Raw genomic sequence first — 13,064 nt, forward strand, 5'->3', positions numbered from 1 at the left:
GTAGAGGAGGTGGCAGAAGCCATGATAATACATTCTAATAATAAACACCAAGAAGATATGCAATAAATTTACTGTAATCACAAGGATGCTGCACTGGGGCATCACTGGACATATACGCCCCAGCAGACCTTTCTACAGCAGCCTAATTTTGGGTGCCTTATTTTTTAATCTTAGATATCCGTGGTCTTCCCAAGTCTTCGTCACCTGGTTCTGGAAAGATGCTGGAACGCCCTAGGCCAAATTACTGTGTTGCTTACCACGCAGAACCTCACGAAGACCGACGTTAGGTCTCTTCCTTCAAGCAGCAAGCTGGAAGGAGTGATTTATGACACTTCTGAATGATGGAGGTGAGGTGGGCAGGTGGGTGGAGGTTTATAAGCACACTAAAAAAGCAATAACGGCACTCGCCGCCATAGCACTCAAGCCTTATCAAGCATCTTTGCATGCGATCTTCGTGACCTCACTTCAGATCCCACAATTGACGTTCAAATGAGACACCACAACGTATAAACTGCAGATTCAGAATTTGCCAGATGGTAGGAGAACACTGTGTATTGTTATTAGTACAAGAGCATACATGCAGTACAAACATTTCGGCCTTCTCCGTGGCCAGCACCAAGATGTTTCCGGCTTCATCATCCGCTCCGCCTGGAACAGTCGGCCACGTGTGATTACTTTGTTGATACCTTGTTCGCGAGCGGTGGAGACTGACCTGACCTGTCAGCAACGCCGTGATAGCGCAAAAACCACCCAAGCGATGAGGCAAAGCGAAAATACGTTTGACAGACGAGAACCGCTGCTGCGTCAGGTGACAGAATCTTTAAGGAGCTGTCATCACTCACACGATATAGACACGTCAGCCTCATTCTGAATGTTGCACATTTACCGTATTCACCAGGGATGGTGCTAGCTACAGGGATGCAAGCAAAATCATTCTCTCTTAGACTTGCGTGCATATGAAGTCATGTGGCTTGGGCAGCCACTTGTGAGTACAATGGCCTTACAATGGCTCTCATATTTGCATGTGCACATCGGTCAAACGTATCTTCGCAACGCGTACCTGCGCGAATCTTGCATGGCACTAAAGGCGCATGCATTAATGAAGCAACACTTCGTTTCGTAAGGTTGCGCCACATTAAGTGTGAGCTTTACAGTTTGTACGACGCTCGGGTCAGAGCAAGTCGCCATCATAGGGTCAAGTATATATAAGGCAGGTTGAAACACGTCGAGTTAAAGCTCGTGCACGAGCAATGTACTTAGGCGAATCTCTGTCTTGAGCTGAGCCGCCAGAGAAAACGCACAAGTTGAACGTCTCCTTTCAACTGAGAGACAGTAGATGAATTATACAGTTCCCAGTGCCGCCACGGTCACTCGTGGCTGCCAGTGTTGATCACTCCCTGAGGGACGCTGGACTTGGCCGAACAGGCAAGTTCCGTGACCTAGCATTGTAAGCGTCCACGGTGGCCACCTGCGAATGGTCCGGGTTATGACACCTGCGATGGGGCACTTAGCTTTCGGTGGTAGTCTAAACTTAAATGACTGGGACTCGGGGATTCCAAGAGGCGATTCTAGGTTGGCTGCGGTACACTGAGGCTGCAAGCCGCACACGTGAGTGACTCCCACGCAAGACTTGAATCGTGTTACATTTCATGTCCATCCTTCCTGTTTCAGGAAGCATTTGCTCTCATATAACGCTTTCCCTCATTGCACAAAAATTGTTCCGTCCGAACGGCCTCAGATCAGGGCCTGTGATGTCCTGATGTCAAGAATCCGAAGGAAAGGCATCGGGGTGCAGGTGCACTTGAGGGGCTGTCACAACCTTGAATCTCTAAGCACCTATTATCCGCCGTTTTAGAATGACACCAGAACGGAATAGGCGTTCAGAACCCTCCGCAACGAAGACGATGGCTTCGCATCCAGCTGATGAAGACAGCGCGCTTGCATCGTACTTGTACAGGGAATGGTTCTTTGAGGGCAGTACGTGCACCGCAGCACCCAACTCAGCACGCGTTCACGCCATATGCACCGCCTTGGGCCACTCAAACGGCGCTGTCGTCGGACAGCGCGCCCCCGCTAGGCGGCGGGTCCGGGCTGGGTCAGACGGGCACCGGCGCCGGCGACAGGAGGTCGCACAACTTCCGGATGGACAGCAGCGTGACGCCCAGGGCCACGAGCAACAGCAGGCACGTGGCCGAGAGGAAGAGTCCCGGACGTCGGCCGCCCTCCATGGAGAGCGCGTAGATGAGCCAGAAGACGCAACAGTACAGGGACACCACCGAGGCGCCCATGAGCGCCCCGATGCGCCACTGGTCTCTCCACGAGCATCCTGGCGCCTTCTTGACCCCCGAGGGCGGGGATCCCGGAGGCGACGAAGACTCGGTGTCCTGCGAACAAGAAGTGGGAAAGAAGCACTTTCGAATACACTGAACTAGTTGGTCGCCTCCTTATCATTAGAATCTTCTCATGACCCCCAGAGTAACGCGTCCAATATGCCCTCTTGCAGCATGCGTTCCTTTGAAGTGAACTTTGTTGAAAAAGAACTTCCCTGTGCTCCAGCGCGCCAAGCATTCCAAACTCATGCATTTTTCATAGGGGTACCAATAAAGCCGCAAGCATAAATGAAAAAAAAAATGTAAGAATGAGTGCGACAGGCGCCTAACCTAGCTGAACAAAGGCGCCACTCTAGCTGACCGCAAAAGCTATAGCCGAATATAATTTACGAATGCAGCGGCAAATAGGAGGCGCTTCAGTCAGTGGCGTTGTTAGACATTGGGAGTGACTGACAGGTGGCTCTGTGAAATGGTACTCATGACAATCGGTTCCCGCCACTGGCTGGAAGGGCTCTTTTGAGGGACGATTGCCGCTTCTTTCTTGAGTTGCATCCACTGGACCAATATTTACTCTCAGCTTAGATCTGCAGTTTTTCCTGGTGGCAATGTCGAAGATGACCCGGTGTAATCAGCTTTACAAGAATGCACAGAACGCTGTACGCGGCAGGCTGATCTAGCCTTGGAGAGCAGTGCTTGCGATTGCTCCACCGGAGAACCACCTGTTTCATGGAACTGAGCATTCATTGCTGTCGAAACAAGACGTATTCAAACAACGTCACTAATTTGAATGCGTCAGAGGAAGCAGGTGATCTATAACGACTGAACAGACCCAGGCCGTATGGAGTGATGCTAATTAATGGTCTGCTCTCCATCCGGTACACCCGCCTGCGACGACCGATCCGCCAGCCACACCCAGCGCTTTCCCGGTAATGGTGCCAAAAACCACCGCTAGTCCAGCCGGATATATTGCCATTCACTCCATTATGTGATGCCGGTATGCCTACTAAATAAAATCCGGCGAATTAAAAGCATCAACTGAGCTATCCTGCTAACAACACCAATAATAGAATAGCCACCGCCATGATCATCAAGGTAGAGTGGGAGGCATGCGCTAGTGGATATAAAGTTAGCAGATACAAGCGTGCTCCTGCACTTCGCCATGTTATAGCCCATGAGGACAAATAGTATAGTGTTTATGAAGCGCAGCTTGTAAATAGTTAACTTATAAGCAAGCTGGGTTTGTAGTTGCTTCACTCTGGCCCCCTGCAGAGTGCGAGCAAGAAAGGCCACAACGGTAAACTAACCAGAGGCGAAACTGCGCATAAACAGAACGAAACTAAGCCGGTTCACAAAGGCCAGGCTCTCATTTCATGCACGCGCTGTCGGCGTCTGTTTTCGAACACTTGAAGTCAAGACGACGCCCACTAATTTAATGGGAGCCTTAATTGACCTATCTTCCCTCTCCGCACCCGGTTATTTCACCCAAAAGTAAATAAAAGAAAAACAAAACGGATAACAGATGTATGAGACTATATTTTCGGCTAGTTGGTTCACTTTTTCGGAAAATGTGCAAAGAAGTATTTCCCAATGAAAAGCAGCCCATTGTGGCTCAGCTGATATGGCTGTGGTGGAACTGGTCCCGCAGGCAAACCTCCAGGTGGAATAATTCCGGTGACCAGAGCTGACAACGCACCTTCACACCAAAAGACAACCAGGGAAGCCCCCTCTCCTCAGACTCCAGCGGCTGCGGAGCAACCGACCAAGGCACACCTTCGATGCAGCGGAGGGAGCTAGAACCTCTGGTTCAGTGCGGGCGCCATTGATAACTGCACCAGGCAATTTTTAACGCTACAACTTTACCTAGTGAGGCTAGATCAGTAATACGTTTTGATGTATTAGCAGTTATTAAACGGAGTAACATAGGACTTACAGCGAGGTTAGGGAGCACGTACTTTGCTAAAATCGGGCACGTACTATATACTCAAAAGGGTTAGCAGAAAGGCGAGAACTCGATGTGGAATTTCGTATCAGTATGTACGTAAGACTGGCACTAATAAGGAATTCAGTGCCATTAACGAGATGTGGTAGCGATCAAAGTAAATTAGGAGGCATAAGTTGAAGGTATAGCACAGGCCGACGCTCCAGAATGAAGTCTTGTTGACCGGATGATGAAATTTTATATCAAGACGTAAAATCAGCAATCATCAAAATGACAACGCAAAATTATGTACTAATGCACGACATCAATACCAAGGTAGGACGGTTAGTGACTTTTATATACCACATATTTTCTAGGAATATCATGGAAGGTAGTTATTATCTGACGCTCAAACGTAATAATTTACTGATTATATCATTACTTTCTTCCGCTAACGGAAAATTCGAAAGTGGACTCGAACGAGCCCGAACGGCGAGAATAAAATGAAATAGGCTATATATCGTGCGCGCGCACTTGAGCACCCTGAAGGATGTGGCGGCGTTATTGGTGAGGTTGGCTATGTCCTTCACTGAAGGACTCTGGCTGTAGTGACAAGAGGACAGGAAGACCCCGAAATAGCCAACACTTGAGAACAAAACGAAGGAAGCTAGTCAGGAAGGAACTAATGAGCGAGTTAGCGGTAAAACGGAAAGAAAAGGAATTCAGAATTTCACTGCAGAACAGATGTTCCGTTTTAACCGAGCATGACGGTGTTGTGTTAACGAAATTGATGATGCACTCGCATATGTGACTACGGAGCGTGCAATAGAAGTAGGCGCAGTTGGTAACAGCCAGCCGGCAGTTGGGCTCTTTGCTTTAGAGCAAACATGGCAGAAACCAGTGAGTAAAGACGAGACAAGTTTGTGAAAACAGGGGTAAGGTCTTAGGAGACGACAGATGTGATTTAGAAACGCCAAGCAATAGAATCCTCTAATCCCACAGGTAGAACTACCAGATCTGTCGAATTTAATCAATAGGCTGAACACTATCGACATAAGGAAGTATAATATGTAGAGAACTGAGAATGCGCTACAGAACGGTCTAAAAGCGGCGAAAAAGATGCTCAGCACAGACAAAAATCACATGCACGCGCTGAGAGACAAGGACGGCAGCGTCGTAATCAATATGCGTATGAGACAGTCAAGACAGTTGTACACAGGGGCAAGCAGGGGTGCGGATAAATCGGACATTCTGCCGGTAACCAAACACGAGGAAGCCGTACAAGCAATGCAAATCAGTAAAGTAGCTGGTGATGATTAAGTAACTGCCGATATGTTAAAGGATGGTGAAGAACCATGATATGAGAACTGGCCCCCCTACACACGTAATGCCTCATTACCTCGAGCGTATACTAAAATCTTGGAATAACACTATATTATCATAGTACACAAAAATGAGAAGTTAATGACATCAAAAATTACAGAAGCTACCGTCCAATACCAGAAAGACATTTGCACATTATACGTGAGTAGAGTCAAACAGCCTTAAACTTCGATCAGCCAAAATACCAGGTTGTTTATCATAAAGGCCGCTCAACAACGGACCATATTTATATCACCAACAGTCAGGTGAGAGAAAGGAACAGAATATAACCAACTGCTGCATATAGCCTGTATAAATTACATTAATGCGGAATGACAGGCAAGTTGGTCTTGGCCCGACGAATGCGTATTTCAGCGAAAAAAAAAAAAAAAGAACACAGGATGAAGAAAAGAGAAACATACGTTTGTCTCCTTTCTTCGTCCTGTGTTTTTTGCGCTTAAACATGCATTCTTCGTTACAGAAAAGTATTTCATTTTGTCAAAACATCGACAGTCGTGCAGAAATGCACGGAGCCAGGGTGTAGAAGAGGCATAAACATAAGTGATGAAAAACATATAGCGGTCGCATAGCCGATATATCCTTCCACGGAAGTGGTAATAAAATCTCAGGCAAGCAGGATTTCATACAGAGACGCACGATCTTTCCTATACTATTCATCGCGTGTGCTACAAAAGGTATTCAGAGATATGGCTTGGGAAGAGTTAGGGATGAGATAACGGAGAATATCTTAGTAGCCTGCGGATCACACTGGTGATATCGTCTTGCTAACTGACTCAAGGTGAGAAATAGCAACACATGGTCGATGACCTTGACAGGCAAAAAACAGTGAATATGCAAAAAAAGTAAACAAATGTTCAACAATCACCGTGAGAGGAGGATCAGTTCACGTAGGGAGCGAAGCGTTCGAAGTAGCGGGGAAATAAAACTGCTTAGATAAGGTAGTGGCCGCCGATCCGGACCATGAGAATACATTAACTGTAAGAGAATAAAGGAATGAATTTGGCGGACACCCTTAGCGAATGAATAGCTGTTTGCAAATATCAATCGAGGAGAAAAGGCATAACGGCTGCACCGTGCCGGGCCCACCGACCTATTAGGCAGAAACGTGGAGGATAGCGAAAGGGGCTCAGCTTGAACTGAAGATAAAGCCGCAAGCTATGGAATGGAAAATGATAAGTGCAACGTTAAGAGATAGGAAAGCTCTACAATTGGACAAATCTATGGTGACGCCTTAAAAATAACAGAAATAAAAAGGTCTGGTATTAACATGGTATTAACGTGAAAACACTACTTAACACGATCGAACCAAACCACGAATCTTATGTGAAGACTCTGCCGAGCTTAAGGAAAAGAATACATGCAGGAGCAGAGTAGATGCGGAACCACGAATTTCTAGTGAGAAGCCAGTAAATACGGAACCTCGCAGCTATATCTTCGCAGCCGATCTCCCCACTGCCACTATCTCATTCTGTGCATTGCATGTCGTAGTCTTCATCAGCTTCCGTCTGAACGCAATTAGTGCAAACACAGTGCTAACGCATTGGCCCCTTAAGATGCGGTAAAGGTGAGAGACGGCTTGACCAATGGCCTTAACAAGTCTGAAAAAATTGGGCGGCTCACCCCTAAAATTGACTTCGCGCATTGGAAAATTCAGTCGACTGCCGTTCAAAACCGACTAAGCCCATCCCCAATATTTGTGCGGCCCATCTCCAAAATTAGATCAGGAAGTCCTTAAATGCAGGTGGACAGTCTAGATTTGGACGCTTTTGCGCGATACTATGTTAGTTGACGGAACCAAAGCGTCTACACGTATATATATAACCTTTGGAGCACAGCTCTCAGCCGCCCTTTCATATTGCTCAAGCAGCGTTGGCGTTGCCGTTTGTGTCGGCGTAACCGGTGGGCAGACATAGGGTGGCCTCCTGGGCCACGTCCTATCAGTCACGGCTAGCAGGTGGCAAGGTCGGGAGTCCTGCCCTAAAAGGGAAGGGTAGAGAGAGAGAATGTGACAGGCAACTGGTGTCTTAGTGGGTGGGGGGAATGGCGACAACAGAGACATGCGCCACTTAAAGGTGGCTGCCACGCGGCAAGAATCCGGATGGTGGATACCATGAAGAGGGAGTATGTCGACTGCCGAATAGGGGGCAACCACTACGTGGTGCTTCGAGAAGAAGCAGAAGGATGACTATCCTAAAAACAGAAGCTTCGCGAGAACGGAGGAATGACACAACACATGGCCGAAAATGTAATGCAGAGGAAGGGGAATGCGACTGGAGAGAGTGGAAAGCAGAGGCGGAAGAAGGAAAGAGAGGAGAAAATGTCAACTGGAGGATGACTATGCTGGCAAACAAAGGATAGAGATTAAGTTCACTCAAATATGCATGTCTTTCTCAAATCATTTGCCTAAGCATGCGCCACTATCGAAATACCTGGAGAGCTGTGCTCAATTTCGCAGTACCGAGCATTGTAATCATCTGCTATATATTTTTTTTCTAGTCAAACTCAACAAGAAATTGAGAAGCAAAACGCAGCATAGGGAGGCAAGAATTAAAAGTTAGCGGACATAAAGAGGTTTCAACAAGCGTGAAATGATGTGGTTAATTGCAGGGATATGAAGAAGTCATTCGACCCACAGGGAACGAAGTTAGGCTCATGAGGATGACAATGACTGCTGATATGCTTTCCTGAAAACAAGTTCTCTTAAAGGCCAGCGCGGCCGCTGATCATGCACACGGGTATGCCTTGCAAACGTACGCAAGGCCGCAGTGTAAAACACTGTCGCAGGTGTGCAATCGCATTGCGTACCCAGAAAGAAAAAAAACGAAGGAGGAGAAGGAATACACTTTTATCGGCAGTCCTAGTTTAGACGCCTAGGATATCGACCGCCAGCCTGGCCATGGCTCGTCGCAGATCCCCGTTGAGGTTCGCCAACGAGGTGGCCCATGTAAGGGCAGAGGATTTTGGATAGTGGTAGGAGGTCAGAGGGTGATAAGCAGGCATTATCAATATTTGTGCCAGTTCCTTAGCAGCGTTACACAAATGCTGCTAACTTTCTGCCACGCTATTTTAGCGGCTGTGCGGCTCGGGTAGCGCCCTTCCTGTATTTCGGTTCAGACCACGGAACACGCACGCGACCGCACGCTGCATTCACCGTGTTCCTCTGCGTCACAAGTCGTTCCCACAGAGTCGCATAGCAGACGATCTTTTCGTCGTGCGTTCACTTGCGGATCGCGTTCTCAGGTCGCGCTCGGTACGATTTGCTTGTCGGCTCGTCATAGCTTTTCAAAGCACAGACGGTAAACCCCGACGTATGCCCCCGGAAGACGTCTACTACATACTAGCTTATTAAAAAAAAAACTAAAAAGAAAGGTCGTTCATTGCGACGTGTCTGACGACAACGACCAACCGAGAACGTTCCCCTTGTGTGAGAAAGCGGCGTTCCATCACAACGCGGCAGCTGCGCTTTAAAGGCGCTGCCGAGCTCACAGAGTCTATAAAGCGCTACAATCATGAAAAAAAAAAAAAAAAAAATCTGTTAACGAGAAAAGGCCTTTTTTTCTTCTTTATCTTTTCGAGCATGTTTCGGATCGTCGGCTAGACAGCTGTCTCCACAAGACAAAAGCTGACGGTTAATGGAGTTCTGTACGGTAGACTCCACAGCACGCTGTGCTGGTTCCTAATAGAAACGAGCCAAAAGACGATAAACAGAAAAAGGCGCACACAGGACGAAGGCTGGCTCTTTTGGCTGGTTTCTATTATGAACCAATACCAACTCGCCCAGTCGACAGCTTTGCTGAGGCTGTGCTGGCTTTGCAATTTTAGTCATGGGCCCGTTGGTGAATTCTCGAAGATATGGGCTTGGAGCGCAGACAGGAAAATATCAAAGTAGAAAAAGGACACATCAGTACTTTAAGCCGAATGAAGCACATTGTGATGCCCCAGGTTTACACTACTTCTGCGCTGCAGAGTGACTTCTGTACTGGCATGCATGTATATACTAGCATCCTGTCGGATATCAATAATGCTGTACGACAGCTACACTTTACCTGAACCACATAAGCGTAGGGTGTTTTCCGAGTTAGTGATTGCGTGGGCACTTACACGGCAATTAAAAGTAATGAGGGTCAAATTCTAAAGTTAAAGCTCAGCTACTTTGGTCATCTGATGAGAAGAGAGGAGTCGCTGGAGAAAGATTTGATGTTGGGAAAGGTTGGGGGTCGCCGGATAAGGGGTAGGCAGCGAACGCGATGGTTAGATGGCATCCTCGAGGCACTGCAGATGAAGTTATGTGATGTTAGGAAGATAGTGAGAGACCGGAAAGCGTGGCGTGACATGGTCCATAGGGTCACGAAGAGTCGGACACGACTGAACGACTGAACTGAACTGAAGTCTTACATAACAAAAACAAACGTGATGCAGCCTAATGTATATGCACACACACACGTTAGAGAGGAGCTGTAGAAGCAAACACATGCACAATGCAACTCATCACATGTCCGGTTGCGTCGGCAACGTGCATCACTCCAGGAATGGGGCCAAGTTGATCTGGAAAGGAATCAAGGGTATTTTAGCTGGCAAAGAGGGGTTACGTAGTTAGAAGGAGGCATTGATACGTGCCATATATACTGCGGACAGGGGACGGGAACATGTCCAGGATGTTTTCTTCAGGGAAAGAGCTGCTCCTCCTCTTGCATTATCTCCTCAGCTTCACTCTATCCGACAGCTGTAGGCCGGCTAGCATATGACGTCACGGGGAAGATAAATCACTGCCACGGTGGTCACCGCAGGCATTTGCCGCATTGCTCACAGCGGCGGCAGATCGATGAAAACGCTTTGTCTTCATGAATGATGCGGCGACACCAACACTCCTATTGACGTTTTCGCAAAAAGCAGGTGAGGACACGAGGCTGCGAAGTCACGGCCGCGGAGTCTGGAATTCTATAGCACGAAGAAACGTTGAGCTTCTGAACATCGTCGTCGCATTGACAAGTGATTCATGGGGAACTTAGGTCAAGCGCAGGCACCAGCCACCGTGCACATGCCAGCGGTTACATCGCGGGCTCTACGAAAGGCTTCCCAAAAGACCTGTAAGCCTCAAGGTCGCATCTTCGGCGCACTTTTGAAGTCAGCTAGCCCCCTTCATCTCCTTCCCGCATGCAAAGCAGGACGCAGCCACAGCCAAAGAAAGCAACGCAGGCAACGAGGGTTAAGGTGGGGCGTTGCTTGCAGGTGGAGCTCACTTGTCGGCTCAGCAGAGCGCAGCTTCCGTCAATGAGCACCAGGGTGGGCGCCTCGGGCAGCGGGGTCACCATGGCACCTTTTATCGGCAAGCACAACGCTCCGACGCTACAGGGCCGCCTGTCAGAGAGATTCGCTGTCAGCTGTGGCCTCCGTGATCAGTCGTCATCCTGTTAAAGTACGTCGCTCGACACTAGTGAAAAAGAAATAGAGTGTTCAAACTCGCCTTTCCTCGTTTGTGCAATACCCTGCCGGATCTATGTACAGGTTACCTATACCCGTGTATGCCGTAGTGGAAAATACTGGATTATTTCAGCCGTCCATGCCCAGAAATTCTGGCCAAATTCTGGGGACTTGCTTATGAACGTATACTTTCTCCATACCGTAAGGCAACTCTATAACGTTAAATAAATGTGCAGATCCTCCCTCGCGAGGTTTAGGTTTATACTATTTGTTGTAAAAAGAAGAAAAGGCAGCCTCTTGGTTTTCTACGGCATTAACTTCTTAGTGGCATGCCCGGGACAAACTTTAAGGACGAGGTTTTGATATGCATTGTAAGATAAGATCCCAATTATTAATACGTTTAGATAAAGTATCTTGCAATATTCAATAGCTACCGCATAATTATTATAAAAATCTAATTTCATTTGGTTACCTAAAGCATATTTAACTATGCAACGCGAGCGCAGAAAAAAATTTGAAAGAAACTTCTTTTTGCACATTTGGAAGTAAGACCTTCCCCGTCAGCACGTTAGAAACATTTTGGGATGTCCCAGAGCTGCCTCACAATTAAAAGTGGTTTCTCAGACTGCGAAGTGAATTGCGAAAAGAAAAGAAAAAAAAACGCGTTTGCTTTCCTCAGTTTTGGGAAAAGGGGCAATTAATTAAACGAGTGCATAAGACTGGTTGCTTGCATTCTGCATAAACTGCTGCCTCAAAGTAAACGATTTCACTACGAGGCCCCAAGTTCGTATGCTATACAGTAACTGAATCATTTCGATTCCACTGACACTGTCTTCAACACCACTTGAAAAAACAAAACAAAAAACGGCATCACTAAAGTATAGACGACACACTACGGACTTTATCTTTTGGAGTGGCAAACGATTGCGCAATTATTTACTTCGAAGATACAGCGTACAATGTAAATACAAAGTAGAATATATGTATTCGTCACTTAACTGCACAGCATCACCGGCATCCTATATTTCATTCACTACTGAACTGCGCGCTTTTAAGAGAAGCCGTATAAAAAAACGCCTCCGTAAAAAAAAAAAAAAAAAAAAAAAAAAAAAAAAAAAAAAGAAAAGAAAAATATATAGAACAGTACGGCCACGTGATGTTGTACTTAGAGGTCGCACGCAAATTTCTGAACGAAAGGACGAATAAATAAATATGTCCGCACAAACAACTGGTGCTTTGCATTTTGCCTCTATCAAAGCGCGGCCGCCGCTGCCGGGATCGAACCTTGCACCTTCGGGTTCGGCAGCGCGCGCCCTATATAGTTAACCTTTGAGCCACCTCGGCGGGGCTCAAAGTGCAAAGTGCACGCAAGAGCAAAAACAGCTTAAACCGATAAAAAATGAGACTGAAAGAGGCGAGTAAAAGTGGTAAAACCACGGGAGACGCAGCATAGAATGAAAAAGGAGGTCAAATGGTAGTTGACATTCTTTAAAAATAGAGGACCAGTGAATCAATCAATCCTGAATGGGCAAGTTGAAAAGCCTATGTATCTGCCGTCGCATCGGGAATTCCAGCTCCTCCCTAGGCAAACAAAGGGGTGATGCGTTTACGCATCGGTCAATTGCATTATCAATATTGAGTGCTTGTGAATGACCTCCCTGGATAACATATTTGTCCTTTGTATAAATAACACAACGATTAAAATGAGAAGCGCTATTTTGATCCCAAGTAGACATTTATTTATTTATTTATTTATTTATTTATTTATTTATTTATTTATTTATTTATTTATTTATTTATTTATTTATTTATTTATTTAATTATTTATTTATTTATTTATTTATTTATTTATTTATTTATTTATTTATTTATTTATTTATTTATTTATTTGAAACTCGGGGATTATGTGCATCTTTTTATTACACTCTGTCCATGTTCTTCCTGCTCTTTCACTGTTACGCAGTACCAACCAGCCAGACTCCTCGTGCTTCAGGACTAAGTTGATTGTACAT

General features: G+C 46.5%; 1 protein-coding gene across 1 annotated transcript; it reads right to left on the reverse strand.

Moving 5' to 3' along the window:
- Nucleotides 1–541: 541 nt before the first annotated feature.
- LOC146199013 (uncharacterized) lies at nucleotides 542–10,966 on the reverse strand. The gene is made up of 2 exons (XM_084592696.1): nucleotides 10,872–10,966; nucleotides 542–2,384 (listed from the first exon to the last, which is right to left on the reverse strand). Exons 1-2 carry the CDS (start codon nucleotides 10,941–10,943, stop codon nucleotides 2,097–2,099), a joined length of 360 nt encoding a protein of 119 aa, XP_084448822.1. The 5' UTR covers nucleotides 10,944–10,966; the 3' UTR covers nucleotides 542–2,096.
- Nucleotides 10,967–13,064: the final 2,098 nt, after the last annotated feature.

The sequence above is a fragment of the Amblyomma maculatum genome, chromosome 2 (assembly GCF_055883805.1).
Source record: "Amblyomma maculatum isolate TAMU_Amacu chromosome 2, ASM5588380v1, whole genome shotgun sequence".
Taxonomy (NCBI): Eukaryota; Metazoa; Arthropoda; class Arachnida; order Ixodida; family Ixodidae; genus Amblyomma; species Amblyomma maculatum.

Coding starts and splice junctions, on each gene's coding strand:
- LOC146199013 (XM_084592696.1), bottom strand. CDS start 10,943: ATGGTGACCCCGCTGCCCGAGGCGCCCACCCTGGTGCTCATTGACGGA. Junction 2,385..10,871: donor GCGCTCTGCTGAGCCGACAA/GTGAGCTCCACC, acceptor TCTTGTTCGCAG/GACACCGAGTCTTCGTCGCC.